This window comes from Tursiops truncatus, chromosome 2 (genome assembly GCF_011762595.2).
Source record: "Tursiops truncatus isolate mTurTru1 chromosome 2, mTurTru1.mat.Y, whole genome shotgun sequence".
Taxonomy (NCBI): domain Eukaryota; kingdom Metazoa; phylum Chordata; class Mammalia; order Artiodactyla; family Delphinidae; genus Tursiops; species Tursiops truncatus.
Window position 1 is genome coordinate 145,769,931 of NC_047035.1, and position 19,024 is coordinate 145,788,954.

The window sequence follows — 19,024 nt, forward strand, 5'->3', positions numbered from 1 at the left end:
GGGTGTCTGACTGCAGGGCCCTGTGGGTCCTGGTGCTGATGAGCTAGAGGGAGGGTTCCACAATGACTCTTGCCAGCACCAGTGTCCATGTGGTAGAATGAGCTCCCCTAATGTCTGCTGCCAATGTCTACGTTCCTCGGGTGCACTCCAGTTGTCTCCTGCCTCTCTAGGAGGCTCTCCAAGATCAGATGATGGGTCTGATACAGGTTCCTTTCAAATTACTGCTTCTGCCTTGGGTCCCAGAGGATGTGAAATTTTATGTGCACCCTTTAAGAGTGGAGTGTCTATTTCTCATAGTCCTCTGGGTCTTCAGAAAGTGAACCCTGCTGGCCTTCAAAGCCAAACATTCTGGGGACACGTCTTCCCGGTGCAGGACCCCTGGGCTGGGGAGCCTGATGTGGGGCTCAGACCCCTCACTCCTTGGGGAGAACCTCTGCAATTGTAACTATCCTCCCATTTGTGGGTCACCTACCTGGGGGTATGGGTCTTGACCATGACTCCACCCGTCCTACCCATCTCACTGTGGTTCCTTCTTACTATCTTTAGCTGTAGATCTTTATGCCTCCAGTCTTGCTCATCAATAATTGCTCCGTAAACAGTTGTTAATTTTGGTGTACCCGTGAAAAGAGGTGAGCTCAGGGTCTTCCTACTCTGCCATCTTGGCCAAGCCTCTAACTTCTCTCAACCCTTTAATTCTTTAATACAGAAATATTCACTTAATCTTTCATGTAATTTTTTTCAGAAAATAGAAAAATAGAGGTGACCAACTCATTCCTGAGTATTCATTTCTCAAAGAATTATAAAAATATGTGCATTTTCTAAGGGAGAACATCTGAAACTAAAGAAAGTTGTGGGTATGTAATGGGTGGGAGGGGTGGAACACAAGACCCTCTGGATGCAACTACCATCTCAAGCTGCAGACCTGCACTTGCCAATACTACAGCCACTATACACACAACTACTGAGCACTTAAAATGTGGCTAGTCTTACCTGAAAGGTGCTGAAATTACAAGATGTACATCAGTTTTTTAAGACTCAGTATGGGGAAAAAAAGCAAAGTATGGTATACCAATTTTTAAATATTACATGTTGAAAATGACAACATTTTGGATATACTGAGTTAAATGAGATCTATCATAAAATTCACCCATATTTTACGTTTTTCAATGTGAAGACTAGGAAAATTTTAATTACATTGTGGTTTGCATTATATTGCTACTAGACAATGCTGCTATTTGATCTCCTAAGACTTTGTTGAATAGATTGGCCTCCTGTGAAAATAAGTTTTACTGGGCATAACTAAGTACACTAAGCCCTTATCTGGCAAGACACAATATCTGTAACTCCAGGTTATTGCCAAAAGCATATAGTCTCAAATTATCTCGGTCACTTACTACTACTATTCCAAAAGCTCATTTGGCTCACCTCAAGGAGAATAACTTTCTCTCATTCCTTTGTCAGCGTTTCTTAAAAATGTGATGCCAGAGGACATGGCCCTCCATTTCAAACATGCATTTTTAAACATACATATTACGGGTCCCATCCCAGACCAAATGAATCAGAATCTCTGGTAGTTGGGCATGATCCAGTTGATTCCTCTTTACAATAAACCTTGAGAGCTACTACTCTAGATCAGCAAACTATGGCCTGCAGGCTAAATCCAGCTAGCTGCCCATTGTTGTAAATAAAGTTTTACTGGAATATAGCCACACCCATTTGTTAACCTACTCTGTACAGCTGCTTCTGCAATACAGCTACAGAGTTGAGAAGTTGTGACAGAGATTTATGGCCCGCAAGGCCTGAAGTATTTATTTATCATCTGGTTCTTTACAGCAAAAGTTTGCTGACAGTGCTCTAGACAGTCTAAATTTTATTCTGTAACAACTCAGAATACCAAAGGAAAGATACCTGAAAGTATAGTTCTGCAGCCTCGGAAAATGAAGTCAACTGAATTATGCTTTGGCATAAGTTTCTGGGCTTACAATGACAGGTCTATTTTTAAAAACCTTCAAAAACGATTCCTGGAGGGATGGTTGTTGAGGACTTCCATTCTGTCATAGTCCCTCTCTGATGAGGCCCAGAGGCAACACAGCTCTGTGTTTCCAGCACAATAGTTAACATGTTTGAAAACCAAAGAATTATGAACTATATACTCATCTTATCTCCATGTATCTTTTGATGACATTTTTCTGGGCTAGTACCCCCCTCCCTCAGGGCAAAAGAAAACCGAAGCACAAGAAGAGCCCAGCTACAGAGTGGAGTTTACACTGACCTTCTTTCTAGACAGGAGTTCCAGACTTGCCTGAGTATTACAACTACCATGATGAGTTGGTGTGACACTTTTAACACATTCAAAAAATCAGATTCTGTTTTCTCAACATTCAGAATCTTTTCCTACTTTGCCTAAGTTCTGTAGTAAATAACCTAACATTTCCCCACAACTGACAAAACCAGGCAAAACTGTAGAAAGGAGAAACGTACTTTAGCTAATTTAAGTGTCTTATTTTATTTTCCTTATTTAAAAACTAAGAAGGTATTAGGAAAAAACAAATGTAATGTGATACGGTCAAATTACACCTATGGTCCCAAATGATCTAGCTTCTACCTTAAGAAATCATAAAAAGAAGAGCAACTTAAACCCAATGTAAGCAGAAGAAACATTAAAATAAGAGCAGAAATCAGTGAAATACAAAGCAGAAAATAAAAAATATCAATGAAAAGAAAAGCTGGTATTTTGAAAAGGTCAATAAAATTGTTAAACCTTGGGCTTCCCTGGTGGCACAGTGGTTGAGAGTCCGCCTGCCGATGCAGAGGACACGGGTTCGTGCCCCAGTCCGGGAAGATCCCACATGCCGCGGAGCGACTAGGCCCGTGAGCCATGGCCGCTGAGCCTGCGCGTCCGGAGCCTGTGCTCCGCAACAGGAGAGGCCACAACACTGAGAGGCCCACGTACCGCAAAAAAGAAAAAAATTGTTAAACCTCTAGCCAGGTTGACCAAGAAATAAGAGAAGACACAAATTACCAATATTATAAATGAAAATGGGCCACCATTACAGATCCTAAAATATTAAGGTAAGAGAATGACATGAACAATTTTATGTCTATAAATCTGACAACTTAGATAAAAGGAACTAATACTTTGAAAGATACAAACTACCAAAGTTACCAAATAAATCTCCAAAAGCTAACAAAGAAAAAATACATAACCTGAATAGTCCTATATAAAATTAAAGAAAATAAATTTATAGTTAAAAGCTTTCTCACAAAGAAAACTCCAGAACCAGATGGCTACACTGGTGAATTCTACCAAACATTTAAGGGAGAAATACCTTCAGTTGTACACAAACTCTACCACAGAACACAATAGGGAAGAATACTTCCCAGCTGCTTGTTTTGAGACTGGTAGCTTTCCTTACTCCAAAACCAATAAAAACACAAGGAAAAAGTACTAACCAATATTCCTCATGAACACAGAAACAAATATCTTCATAATACATTAGCAAATCAATCTGGCAATATATAAAATGAATAATACATCACAACTAGGTAGAATTTATCTTGGGAATGAAAGGCTCTTCAACATCCAAAAAGCAAGAAACTGACCACACCAACAGACTAAAAAGAAAACTCGTATGATAACCTCAATCAATACTTACCAAAAAAGCACTGGCAAAATCCAACATCTATTCATGATTTAAAAAAAAAAAAAAAGCCTCTTAGCAAAGTTAAGTATAAAAGGGAACTTCCTCAACCTAGTAAATAGCAAAACAGAAATACAAGGGAACTTCCTTAACCTCATAAAGGGCATCTACAAAAACCTTACTGCTAACATCATACATAATAGTGAAAGAATGCTTTCATTTAAAATTTGGAATAAGGCAAGGATGCCTGCTTACTGTCCCTATTCAACAACATCCTGGAAGTCCTAGCAAGTACAATAAGGCAAAAAAAAGAAATGAACAGCATATAGATCAAAAACGAAGAAATAACACTGCCTCTCTTCACAGATGAGATGACTGCATAGAAAAAGGCCAAAGAATCTACCAAAGGAGTTCCTAGAAAACTTAAAGTTCACTATTTAAAAAAAAAACAAAAATCAATTGTATTTCTACATATTAATAGACAATCAAAAACTGAAATTTAAAAAAATACCGTTTACAATGGCATGAGGAAACATAAAAAATATACTTGAGTAGAAATCTAACAAAACATGTGTAGAATCTGTATGCCGAAAACTACAAAACCGTAATGAAGAGATACATCACATTCAGTATGGAATACTCAATACCGTTAAAGTGTCAATTCTCCCCAAATTAATCTGTAGATTCAATGCAAACCCAATGAAAAATCCTGGCAGATTTTTTTTAATTTGACAAACTTATTCTAAAGTTTATATACAGAGACAAAGGAACTAGTCAAAATAATTAAAAATAATAATAGTAAGTTTGGAGGATTCACACTACCTGATTTCCAACTTAATATAAAGCTACAATAATCAAGGCAGAAGTAACTGGCAAAGGACAGACACACCGATCAATAGAAGAGACTAGGGAAAGGCCGACACACACATGGTCACTGATTTTTGACAAAGGGAGAAAGCAATTAAATGAAGAAAGGATAACCTTTTCATAAATGGTTGTTCAAAAAATTGGACATCCGTATTAAAAAAATCCCCTAAAAAGAAATCTTAATACAAATTTTAATTAAAACAAAACAAACACAAAACAAAACCTTCCAGAAGAAAACAACAGGAAAGATAATTGGGACCTTAGGTTTGGCAGACTTCTCAGATACAAAACCAAAAGCAAAATCAATAAAAGCAAAAACGACTTTATCAAAATTTGAAACTTATACTCTGCAAAAGACACTGTTAAGAGAAGGAAAAAGGCAAGCCACAGACTGGGAAAAATATTTGCAAAACAATACCTATTAAAGAACTTGTATCCAGAAGATATTCAAGACTCTCAAAACTCAGTAACAACTTCTGTGCAACAAGGGACACAATTAACAGAGGACAAAGGTAATCCATGGAATGGGAAAAAAAACATTTATGAGTCATATTATCTGATAAGGGGTTAATGACCAAAATATATAAAAACTCCTACAATTCAACAGATAAAACCCAATTTAAAAATGGACAAAGGAACTGGACAGATGGCAAATTTTGTTATGTGTATTTTACCACAGTTTAAAAAAACAGTAAGTATAAAAATTAATAAACAGAAACCTCAATTAAAATAGAGTTGGGGCCTTCCCTGGTGGCGCAGTGGTTGAGTCCGCCTGCCGATGTGGGGGACGCAGGTTCGTGTCCCAGTCCGGGAGGATCCCACATGCCGTGGAGCGGCTGGGCCCGTGAGCCACGGCCCCTGAGCCTGCGCGTCCGGAGCCTGTGCTCCGCAACCGCAAAAAAAAGAAAAGTGAGGCCCGCGAACTGCAAAAAAAAAGAAAAGTGAAGAAAAAAAAAAATAGAGTTGGGAGGCCAGAAGAGGGAGCACTCATGCACTGTGCTGTTAGCAGAGCCTAGCAAGAAGAAAGACTTCCTCTTCTTGCCTGCCAAGAACTCAGCCAATGACAGACTGTCACAATTCAGCCAATGAAAAACCACTACACTCTGGACTCTCAATTCCTCCAATGGACTCTGTTTACTACAGCCCTCCCAACTTCCTTTTCCCCTCTATAAAAGAGTTCTATTTTTGCTGGGGTCTTGCACTGTGTCTTGCAGTAGCTGCAGACTCTGAATTGCAATTCTTTGTTGATCCCAAGTAAACCCATTTTTAAGGTCAATATAAGAAAACAAAAAACCTAATTAAAAATGGGTAAAAGATTTGGACACATTTTACCAAAGAAAATAATGGATGACAAATAAGCGCATAAACAGATATTCAAAATCATAAGTCTTTAGAGAACTACAAACTAAGAACAATTCCATTCCTAGGAATATACCCAAGAGAAATGAAAAGCTATGTTCATTCAAAAACCTGTACACTAGAGATTTATTCACAATCACCAAAAACTGGAAACCACCCCAGGGTACCAAGACTGGAGAATGAATAAGCAAATTATTCTACATTCATACAACGGAATACTATTCAGCCATAAGAACTACTGATATAAGTACATCACGGAGAAATCTCAAGTGCATTAGGCTAAGTGTAAGAAACCAGTCTCAAAAGGCTATGTATTGTATGAGTTCACCTACATGAGAGAAAAAGCAGGCATATAGGAACAGAAAACACATCAGAGGTTACTCAGTGCTCAGGGTAAGCGGACGGGGTTGACTACAAATGGCAGAAGGGAAAATTTCAGGGCGATGGAATTGTTCTATATTGTCTGTAGTGGTGGTTATATGACTTACATGACTAAATGCGTTTGTCAAACTCAGAACTGTACACTAAGGATGAATCTTACTGTGTGTAAATTATACCAATAAAAATAATAAAGGTATTAAGAAAATAAATGTAATGTGGTAAAACACCAAATTATTCTATAAAAACCAGCCAATTAAACATGTATAAGGTACGATGGCATATGTTTAATCTGATTTAAATATGCTATCAGCACATTTCAAATAAATTCAAGCCATACCTTAGCTTTATAAATTAAAAGTTAAGGTTAGTATTATTAATGATTTCTTTCACCATTTAGGGAGGCACAAAAAAGTCTTATCTGAAATCACTGTTTTTTAATAATTAATTTACCCACTGTCTATTATGTGTAGATTCAAAGATTCACGAGACAGTCAGGTGCAGGGTGGTTCAGGAACATGATTTTCCCCCTTTCCATTTTCCTAGTAATGGATATAGCTGGTAGAAATAGTAAGTGTAAAATATTTAAATATTCTCTAATCTCTTTCTGTACATTCTCTAAGGAGAAGGGTAATCAGTAGATTCAGCTCTCTTCAAAGGGAGGATAGGAGAGATTTATGGGAGGCACTACTTTATGTCAAGCATGAGGTGGCATAAGCCCCATTTTTAACACTGAAAACCAATGCTTTAAAGGCCGTTTGGTCACTTGCTCATTTCTAAAAGGAAGCAGGCAGCAGTAGGATTCAAATTCAGGGCAGTCTCATTTCAGACAAAGCTCTTTTTTTTTTTTTAAAGCTATTATTTATTTAATTCTTATTCCAGAATTTTCCATCTATTTCTAGTGCCATGTGGCATGCGGGATCTTAGTTTCCCAACCAGGGATCAAACCCACTCCCCCCTGCATTGGAAGCGCGGAGTCTTAACCACTGGATCGCCAGGGAAGTCCAAAAAAGCTCTTACTCTTACCCAGCTCACTGCGATTTGCTCTCTGCCCATCTGCAATTGCTTAAGCAAGAGCTTGGCTCTGCATGTTTCAAATCAAGGAGTATCTTTTAAGATTTTATTACTCGCATGACCCTGTTCAATTTTAAACCCCAAGCCTACAATACATACATATTACTCAGAAAAGCTGAAACAGTTTACAATTTACACGAAAATACGGTGACTTTTATCTGATCAAATTTTTAAAAATAAACCACTTAATTTCTTAAGTCATGATTAAAAACAGCAATATACAAATAACAACCAAAAGGATATATGAAAAAGTAATCATGTTCACTTTTGACCTTAATAAAGAATTTATTGCAACTCTAATTTTAAACAAAGGAATATAGAAAAGTTCTTCCCCTTTCTTCTGGCTTCCTGACATCTGGCTTTCCTCTATTGTTTTCAAAAGCTGCCAGTATCCTGACCTACACACAGATTATTTACTTCAACAGAACTCACCCTGTGAAGTGTCACCGTGTGTTGTTCCCATATAGCTGTTTCCTCCATTGCTGTGTTCTGATAAAGAAAAAGAAAAACAATAATTATCTTTTAAGAAAATGTCTAATAAAGTGAATGAGAACAGCCAGCAAACAATTTAGCACAGTAAAAAAACAAAATTCATACTTTCAATATTAGATACTCTAAAAAGAGCTTAATAATTATTGAAGGTTTTTTGCTTGCTTTTGTTTTTGTTGTAAGAGACAGGAAATTACACACAGGAACTTCCTTTGTTTTTAACTTAATTTGGACAGATGCCACTCTATATTCATTTCATGCCAGCTGAAATCAGTGTTCAAGCTAATTCTGCAACTTTATACTTAACATCAGATAGAAATGAACAGAAGTTGGAATAGTATTTTAAAATATCTAACGAACAACACATAAAACATTTAAAAGTATTCCTTAATGTTGTGCAAAGGAAGGAAACGTCAAATACCTCTGAACTCAGTAATTATAAATACACGTATCACAGGAAAACAGATAAGACCATTTGATAGGTTTGGTCAATGGCTGCTTCAGTATCAGTTAAAACATTACTGCTCTACCTAGTTTCAATTTTACTACAGAATTATCTTCAAGCTTTGTTTATAACCCTGAAGAAAAAAAAAAGGCTTTTCTAACATACATATCATGCACACATGCCCATGCCACACACAAAAGAAACAAAAAGGAAAAACAAATAAACAATTCCAAACTCCCTGCCCCAAAGAACTGCCTTAAAATAAACGTGATGCAAGCTCCAATAGAGGTGCTCAAATGTCAGTGTAGTTCAGGTTCTTCTCCTGTCAAGAACTTTTTACTGAAGAGAGAAATAAATCACTATCTAACAGATAGACACTAAAGAATTCAAAGTAAATTTCTTATAAATTGGGTTAATTGCTCTTGGAGGCTTAAAGTAATTCAATCTCTTTTAATGTTACCATTTTCTGTAATTGGGGTTCCTGAACATATATATCTACAATTTGTTTAAAGTCTTTTTCAGAGGTATCACAAGGTAAGGTAGAAGTGAGAATGCTGAGCACGATGCTTCCAGGACATCACTTGTCACCCAGCCTTATCAATGTCTATTCCACAAATAAGGTTTGTTTTCTACTGCACTGCTGTCACTACCATCATGAGAACATGTCCACCAAGGGGCCCTGGACCCATTTCTCCTTTCCCACAGCAACTTTATTCGAACATTAATGCCACTTTAGAAAAGGAATCCCTATAAAGAAAGCCTGCTTCCCTAAATACAAAGCAACTAGATTAACTTTCCTGCCAGATGAATAAGAGAGGGAGAGAAAGGATCCCTCTGTTCACTCCCATAGATAAGAACTGTCAACCAGCGTTTTGTTTCAATCTTTCAGTCAAGTGCAGCAAAACCTCCTTTTAATGAGACCTCTGCTGGAAACAAAGCTGTTTTGTTTTTTAAAAAAATTGACCAGCATTTATGTATTTTAAAATATACCTCCATCAATGTGACACAGTGATGATATGAGTAATTCTGCTAAACATCAAGAGTCCTACTAAAATATACAGGATAAAAATATCTGCAATTGCCAGTTTGTCCAATCTTAGCTGACTTATTAAAAATGAGAACTGCTTGCATGGCTTTAAGCTTGTCTTGCCTTGATCTACTTCTTAAACCAGCAGCACTGCTTCACTACCCTTTTAATTCCTTTCCTATCAGTGCAAACTGAAAGTGATCTGATAACCAGAGAGGACCTCCATAACATATTCTTTGGAACGAAAATTTATCATCCTCCATATGGTTTTAATGGCCACACAATTTACCATTTAGTAAAAGAATATGAATCAAAATGAGAAAATTCATTTAATGCGAAGGGAGGAAAAGCAGATTATGAAATGGCTTGTATATTGTTATCCTTTGTTTAAACGTGAATATGAAAAGAAAGGCTAAAAGGATATACAAAATGTTAACACAAATCATCCTCAAAGTGAAGGGATTCTGGGTAATATTTTTTCATTAGGTTTTTTTTTTTTTGCTTTCCTTTCTCCATTCCCAGTCAGAATAAACTGCCAAAATATTTTAAGCCACATTCATCAAATCCCACTTGAAACTTCAAATATCTATTTTTAACTTTGCTTTTAGGAATAATCAAGTAATATTTAAGATTCTTTTACGTTTTATTGTTAATTATAAAAAAGTATCCTGTTAGTAAGGGATTTATAGAATAAGGTCTTAATGTACAAGCTTCTAGGAGTACAATAAGAGAAATTTAGATTATTTTGTTTATATAAGGGGAAAAATAAAAATACTAAAACAATTGTTCTCAGCATTCCAATCAAAATTAATGTTTCTTCAGAAAAGTACACAACTCAACCAACTCAATGGCTTCCCCCAAATGGGTAATACAATAGCTCCCTTCTCTGTTAAAGCCAAACACAGCCTTATTAGCTTGATTTATCAGAAGGGAGACCAATGTGCAAGAAAGAAGCCGAGAGAACGAAACATCAAAAAGGGTGGTCAGTTAGGCTCTTAACCTGTGCTCTAAAGCAATTGAATCCATAATATAAATAAGTTGTTATGCCTTGATGATCCTAATCACTTAAAACACACACACAGAGAAAAAAGTGTTACTAGTTTAAACCATGGACCATTCCATCTCTCTCCACTCTCAGGCCTTTGGTTTCCTTCAGTGGCAAAAGCAGCAAAATTCTATCCATGGCTGTTTATATAACTAGGCAGACTTTATGAGGAGTTCTGAAGGAACTGAGAATACAAATACAGTAAAATATAATAGTAGAATCTTACTTGACGGGATTCAAGTACCCACTGTAATTCTTTCAACTTTGCTATGTTTGAAAGTGAACATAAAATGTTGGGAGGTGGTGAGAGGAGATTCTTATTAAATCACTCAGAAACTGAAGGCTAAAATGGATATAAAAAACTTTTAGTACTACTAAATGTGATACTTTCGAAATTTGATACTTTAGATTTTAATGCTAAAATTTTGATACTTTAGAAAAAGGAGAAAGGGGATTTCCTTTGATAGAATACCTAAAAAAACAAGTGGCCTCTGGGGTGGAGAAAGAGAAATTGGGGCAGGGAGGTAGGGAATCTTACATTTTCACTGTGAGCCCTTTTGTAATGTTCTATTATGTTCATCTACTACTTACTCAAATAATTTTTGAAACATCATCCTTATTGTAAAATTGCTTACTTGTCATTTTTCTTACTGGTAAAAAAAAGCAGAATGCGTAACTGGCAGAAGGATTTTCTGGTAAATGAATAGTCTCATTCCCAAAACATTTAGGCTTGTGGGGAGACCGCAAGTAAAAAAGTGTCACTCCTCTAAGAATGATTACAGCACTATCATTCCCTATAACTATGAAAGATGCTGTTAAACAGAAAATGAACTAAGCCAGAAATATCAAGATCACAGCCCAAATTTGCCATTAACTAGGTAAGTAAACTTAGTGTTCCTCATTTAGGGAATGGTATGACATTATCTCAAGTAAAAAGTCCTGTCCATCTCCAAAATTCTATTAGACTGTAATTTCAATTCCAAACAGGCTGCAAATTCAATAATTAGTGAAGCACTGTAGGCATCCAGAGGAACTGTAATCGTGGCCACTGGACTCTGAGTTCTACATACACTTCTAAGTCAGTGTCAACTGACCAGAATCACAATTTCTGAAAAAGCAAAAAGCTGCATTTCAGAGAGTGCCAAGAGTTTGTTTGGTTTCTTTGTTCTAAGCTCCAGCTGGCAAAGACACTACTCAGATCACCAACTCTGAAGGGCTTCCTGCCAAAACTTAAGATCCTAATTCTAGGCAGTTTCACTGTCCTTTAGGGCTGATTACACATCAAGTGGGGAAAAGACAGGAGAACACAAGGACGGACAAGAAGGGATGAACCTGTAACTGGGAGAAGACCAAATCCAAGACGGAATAAAGCCAGTGTTCTCCAAATGAAGGAAAATCTTAACTCCTCAATATTCACTGAGTATATAGCCAGTTAAAATTTACCATCCTTATGGCTGTAATTTTAAAAACAATCCATTCATTTATTCAATCCAGACATTTATGCTAAGTGCTGTAGAGGTCAAAAATAGGTCCTTCTTCCTCCTTAAGGACTCAAGGAGAGGCTTATAACACTAGATAAATGTGTATACAAGGTGCCACGGGGGATGGAGAAGACGCTGCTTGCTGAGAAGATGGGAGACTGAGTCCCCGAGAAAGAAACATCTGAGTTCAAGCTTGAAGGATGACCAGGAAAGAAAATGGGGAAAGATGTTTCCAGAGAAGAAACAGGGTATCAGCAAGGCTGTTGATGCTGCACATAAAGCTGGCTTTGATGTGGCTGAACAGTACCATTTGTGGAATAGGGAAAGGGTAAAATAAAAAGAGAAGCTGCAGAAGTACATCCCAACAGGCCTTGTAACAAATCTAACGCTAAGGACTGTAAACTCAATGGGAAGACACTAAGGAACTTTAGGCTCATATTCCATAGTCAGGACTCATTCTGATGGCTGTGATGTGGAAGAGGGAGTTGAGGCAGGGAGACCAGTTAGAAAGTGGAAATAAAGAGGGGGAGGAGCTAAAGATGGCTGTTACAGGTTCTGAATTGACCATCTGCGTGAAAAAGCCAGCAGAAAAAGAGATTACAAATTCAGTTTTAGTCACCTTTAATTTAAGGTGCCTGTGGAAATACTGAAGCAGAGATATAGGCAGTAGGCAGGTGGATATAGGAGATCTGGCACAGATAAGGATCTAGGAGTAATCAACAAAGTAGTATTGAATCCAAGAGAAAAGATCCAATTACCAAAGGACTAAGATGACCCTGTGCACCACAAATATTCTGAGGGGAAAAAAGGAAGAACCTAAGGAACCTGAAAAGGCACAGCCAGTGAGGAACTAATATAAAAATGTCATTTATTGTCCAGAGAATACACCAAAACAAAATATAAAAATGGAAGATACCATAAAAGAATAAAATTTTCATGTTTTTTAAATTGTTGGACCCTTACATATCAAATATATACTTTAAATAGTTTATTCAGTACTATCTCTTAAATAAAGCACACTGAGCTCCTTCCTGATGCCTTGTGGTCCTCCACTAGGAATATCAAGTAGCAAACACAGAGGTAACACTGGTGGCTCTGAGTTTTTCTTCTCTACGCAAAGTTGTTATGCTGAATTGTTTCTGAATTCTCCTGCCCTCCAAAGTGTTTTGTTTTTTGTTTTTTTGCTTTCCATCCAAAATAGAAAGCAAGATTACCTACTGAGATAAGGTTGAGCCAGGAACTTAAGAAGTACAACCTAAGTTTTAGTGAATAAAACAAATGACCCCTGCCCCTCTTTGACCTTTCAGTTAAGCATTTAATTTCAAATGTGATCACTGCTATGCAAATAAAGTACAAAGAAAGAGACTAGTGTATGTGCTAAAAGGCGGGGAAAATATACATTTGGATTGATCTGAAGGGCTGTCAAGTAAACTCTCAAAATGGAGATGTCCTGTCCAAGACAGAATAAAAAAGATAAATCTGAAGTCAAATGAAGAGTGGTCTTGGAGACACTCAGGGAATTCAACAAATCTCACAAACAGGATAAGAACTCACTAAGCATAAGAACTAAAAATAATGATCAAAGTAACACTGCAGCAATTGTGGGATGACAGCCTCAACAGAAAGTAAGTAAATCGAGCATCTGACATCCCACTATTCTCATCACCAGTTAAATTTTCAAATACTTTACTGTGTGTTCACTACTTGGCTGACAATTCAGGAGACAGATGATGAGATGGATAGGATTAGAAAATATTAAGAGCTGGAAGAAGGACACAGGTGGGCCTAGAATTTTTTTGGTTGATCAAAGCTAGAGATTTGCTTAAGTAACTTCACAGATAAATTGCTATATTTGCCAATGTCCTAAGATCAAAGTGAAAGTGTTACCAAGTCCAAGCTCGCTCCGCTCGCCACATGACAGGCCAATGAATCGGAGACGAGGTATTGAGGCAAAGGAATATTCGGAAAGCCGGCAGACCGAGAAGATGGCAGACTAGTGTCTCTGAAAAACCATCTTATGGGGGTCTGGATGCCAGTTTCTTTTATAGAATCAGAGAAGGAGAAGCAGTGAGGAAGTAAAGTAAAAGGGCCATCAGTCTTGCAAAACATCTCCTGGAATGACCAGCCCCATTGAGGGGATGTGTTAGTTTCTTTTTTCTTGCAGCCAACTGACAGGTGGGCAGAGTTCCCTGAGGCAGGCCATTATGTGTGATTATAATAACAAAGGCAACAAAAAGCAAAGGTTGAAGTCCAAGAAACAGATCCTACGTGGAGTCCGATTTAGCTCTTCCCTGTTACAAAAGAATATCAGCTTAAATAAGTTACCATTAAACCTTGAGAAATTCTCATCAGGGACAGTTACAGATACCCTCGAAAACTTAGTGCTTTCCAGTTATCAAAAATAAAACTTTTTAGGTTGACATTTTCTAATGGCTGAAAGTGGATAAAAGACCTTTCAAATTTTTTCCAGGTAGAAAGGGGAAAGGAAATGGGGTAGCATAGATGAGGAAGTGATATTTCTGAGTGTATCTTTTTGTGTAGCAGTATTGTTCCATGATATATTATCCTCCATATATACAAAAGTCTTTCTCCAGGGGTGAGGGGAGAAATGGGTAAAAAATGTAAACTGTTTTATGCGTATACTAGAAGTGAAGAAATAATAGATAATGAGAGCTGGGTTTCTATTGCTGGAGAAAAAAACTATAAATAAGAAAAGGAGGGAGGCTAAACTGAACTCTATGATGTGAGATCGGAATCTGAGGTCAGTATAAACCCATGGTTTTCAATACACATGCAGACAGATACAGAAATAAGAGTCTTGTAGATATGCATATGCCTACAGGATTCCTAGCTCTGTCTGCTGAGAGCCTAGAAGAAAGAAAGACTGCAATGAGCACAGCTAGCTTGGAGATCTTAATTTCTAAATACGAGTCTTTAATAAAACAAACCAGAATTTCTCAGAGAAGGGGTTGGTTGCAGGGCTGGGTCAGGAAAATGCAGCATGAACCTGGAATATCATGTGGCACTAGAAATGAAGGTACTGCTCAAAAAATTATGGGGGTTTGTCAAGAGAACACCAGCTTGAAAGAGCTTGTAAAGGCCAAAGCTGGAATAATGTGAGCAACAAAATAATATTAGACTTTAACCCACAGAATAATAACCCTTGAGTCCATACTGATGTAATCAAACAAATAAATGGGAAAGGGACAGCTCTTCATTAGAGTGGAATTTCAATTAAATGTGAAAGGAAATGGGAAAACAGAATTACCATCAGCCAAACTCCAGAAACTGTTCCAGATAAAGATCCACCCACAGATGATAAAACTAGTGGGTGAATGTTTGAGGACTAACAGTTAAATTAAGCACAGCCCCAAATTATCTCCTCCAAAATATTTATAAATTACAGAAACACAGTAACTTTACAGTGGAGAAATACCATCTTAACCAAGGTAAACATTACCAATAATAAGACAGATCAATATCATGAACCCCTTGAGATGATGAACAACATGGTTTTTGTAGTATTCTTGCCAAAAATGCACGACCTCATTCCAATGATGAAAAAACATCAGACAAACCAAGTTGAAGGGCATTCTAAAAAATAACCAATCCTCTTCCAAAAGTTATAAAAGACAATGGGAAAACTGAGGATCTGTTACAGAGTCAGACACCAAAAAGAAGTAACAACTAAATGCAAAGTGGAATCCTGGAAGAGAAAAAGGAAGAACTAGCAAAATTCAAATGTGGTGGGTAATTTACTTATTATTGGATCATTGTTCATTTCTTATCCTTGATAACTGTTCTACAGTTGCAGTTATGTAAAACGTAAGGGGAGTGGAATGAAAGATATAAGAGAACTCTAATATTTTTGCAACTTTTCTCTAACATTAACTCAAAATTTAAAAGTTTTTCCAAACACAAAACAAAAAGACAACTTACAGACTAAGAGAAAGTATTTGCAAATGATGTAACCGATAAGGGCTTAATTTCTAAAATACACAGACAGCTCATAAACCTCAGTATCAAAAAAACAACCCAATCAAAAAATGGGCAGAAGACCTAAATAGATCTCTCTCCAAGGAGGACATACAGATAGCCAAGAGGCACACGAAAGGATGCTCAACATCACTAATTATTAGAGAAATGCAAATCGAAACTACAATGAGGTATCACCTCACGAACCTGTCCAATGGCTATCATCAGAAATTCTACAAATAATAAATGCTGGAGAGGGAGTGGAGAAAAGGAACTCCTGTACGTTGTTGGTGGGAATGAAAATTGGTGCAGCCACTATGGAAAGCAGTATGGAGGTTCTTTAAAAAACTAAAAATAGAGCTACCATATGATCCTGCAATCCCATTCCTAGGTATATATCCAGGGATTAACAGATATATACCACTATATATAAAATAGATAAACAACAAGGATTTATTGTATAGTACAGGGAACTATATAGTCAATAGCTTATAATAACCTATAATGGAAAAGAATCTGAAGCTGTACACTTGGAACACGACCTTGTAAATCACTACAGTTAAAATAAAAATAAATAAATATTCACAGAGCAAACCAAAAAAGGAATGGTAATGACAAGATTAATAAGGAGCTGAAAATTGCTAGGTACAAAAGAATGCCATCTTGACCACATTTGCCTTGGGCAGTAGAACATCTAAGTCATATTCTGAACTATCATATATGAGCAAATTCATCAAATTCTTATCAAAATCAAGAACATTCTTTCTTTAGCTGCTAAAATGAAGAATATAATTAACCTATTAAAGGAACCTGAATGGGTAGTTAACACGTCTGGTTTTGGAGTTTCTTTGGTTATTCCTCCTCCTTACTAAATCACTGATTTTCAAAAAAAAAGAAAAAAAACTAAAAAGTTTTAGGAAGTCTTTTCAATTTCTAAATAATAAAATATATGAAAAACCATGATACTTCTCTAACAAAGCACTCAATGGAAAACAGAAAATTTGTACACTCGACAGGCCACATTTCTTTAAAACCAGCCTCCTTACTTCACCTCAACCCTAAAACTATTTTAAACAAATCACAAAATGTCTAAGGTAAAGTAACAAGCTGTGTTTCAACTGCTAAGCCCCACTTGGGCACACTCCACCAGGCAGCTCCCTGGTTCCCAGACCAGGCACCTTGAGGCTGAAAACTTCACTATTACGGTGGAAGTTGCGATACTTCAAGGTTCGGTAAGAAGTAAATATACCAGTCTGAATGCAAGCTGTTTGGTTATTAAGACTTAGAACTTCTTCCATACAAACAAAGAAGCAGTATCACTTATTTTCATGTAAATCTGGGCTTTTAAAGTTAACCTGCTAATATCTATCTAACGAATCTAGTATTCACAGCCAGAAAATCAATAAAGACAAAGCACCTAACAGAAAAGATGGGCTGAGGGCTTGAGGAAGCGCTTCAAGCAAGAGGACAGTAAACACGTGGGAAAGTGCACAACTTCCTTATTCAACAGGGCAATACAAATTAAAAACACAAGTAAAGGCTACTACACAACCATACAATAAGCTAAAAGAAAATAATAATGAACACTCTAATCAAAATGCACCACTAGTGGACTTCCCTGGTGGCGCAGTGGTTAAGAATCCACCTGCCAATGTAGGGGACACGGGTTGGAGCCCTGGTTCGGGAAGATGCCACGGAGCAACTAAGCCCGTGCGCCACAACTACTGAGCCCAAGTGCCACAACTACTGAAGCCTGCACACCCATAGCCCGTGCTCCGCAACAAAGAGAAGCCACCTCAATGAGAAGCCACCTCAATGAGAAGCCCATGCACCGAAACAAAGAGTAGCCCCCGCTCGCTGCAACTAGAGAAAGCCCACACGTAGCAACGAAGATCCGACAGGGCCATAAATAAATAAATAAATAAATAAATTTATAAAAAGAAAAAAAACCTCACCACTAGTAGGAGTGTAAATTGGTATCACTGCTTTGGAAAGCTGGGTAAAATAAGCATACTGTATGATCAATCAACAGAAATGTAACATATATTTACAAGAATGTTCACAAAAGCACTATTCTTTTTTTTTTTTTTTTTTGCGGTACGCGGGCCTCTCACTGTTGTGGCCTCTCCTGTTGCGGAGCACAGGCTCTGGACGCACAGGCTCAGCAGCCATGGCTCATGGGCCCAGCCGCTCCGCGGCATGTGGGATCTTCCCGGACTGGAGCATGAACCCGTGTTCCCTGCATCGGCAGACGGACTCTCAACCACTGCGCCACCAGGGAAGCCCAAAAGCACTATTCTTAACAGCCAAAAACCAAAAACAATCTAGATGTCCACCAATCATAAAAGTGAAAACAATGCAACATTCACTCAATGGAAAATTACAGAGCCATGAAATGAATAAACTCTAACTACACAAATCAATATGGATGAACACTGATCAGTGTTGAACAAAAAAAGCCAGACATAAGAATATGTTTCCCTTTAAGTTTAATAACAGGTAAAACTGAAAAAAACACTGCAAAAGAAAAACTACTAGGGGGGAACTAGCCCTATCAAGTATGGCCTCTTAATTAAGACATACTATAAGGCATCTACAATTAAAAATGTGATACTGGGGCACGAGCAAATAGACCAGTGGAATAAAATGGGAAAATTCATAAACAGACCTTCAAATCACTGGAAAAATCAGTGTATGAGAAAGGTAACATCTCAAATTACTAAGGTAAAGATGCACTTTTTTTTTTTTTTTTTTTTTTTTGCGTTATGTGGGCCTCTCACTGTCGTGGCCTCTCTCGTTGCGGAGCACAGGCTCCGGACATGCTGGCTCAGCGGCCATGGCTTATGGGCCTAGCCGCTCTGCGGCATGTGGGATCTTCCTGGACCAGGGCACGAACCCATGTCCCCTGCATCGGCAGGTGGACTCTCAACCACTGCGCCACCAGGGAAGCCCAAGATGCACTTTTTAATAAATGCGGCTAGAACATCTGGGCTGTCATTTGGAAAAAACATATATTAGATCTATATCTCACCACATACAAGAATAAACTCGAATGAATTTAGGAATCTAAAGGTAAAAAACAAAACCATACGAGTACTAGAGAAAACCTGGGTGAATTCCTCTTTAATGCTGGTGTAGGGAAAGACTTTCTAAGCATAACTCAAAATCTAATGGAAAGAAAACAAAGTATGTAAAAAATTTTAAATGTCTGCTTGACCAAAAAAAGAAACACAAATACAAAAC

The 19,024-nt window shown here is 37.4% G+C and overlaps 1 protein-coding gene across 14 annotated transcripts in view; it reads right to left on the reverse strand.

Moving 5' to 3' along the window:
* The window catches only part of TJP1 (tight junction protein 1), a 343,543-nt gene that overhangs the window by 83,086 nt on the left and 241,433 nt on the right, over positions 1–19,024 (reverse strand). For all 14 annotated transcript variants that reach the window (XM_073799877.1, XM_073799875.1, XM_073799874.1 and 11 more), the window contains one exon: positions 7,752–7,808. In XM_073799877.1, the coding sequence (XP_073655978.1) occupies positions 7,752–7,808 (57 nt within the window). The remainder of the gene's footprint in view (positions 1–7,751; positions 7,809–19,024) is intronic.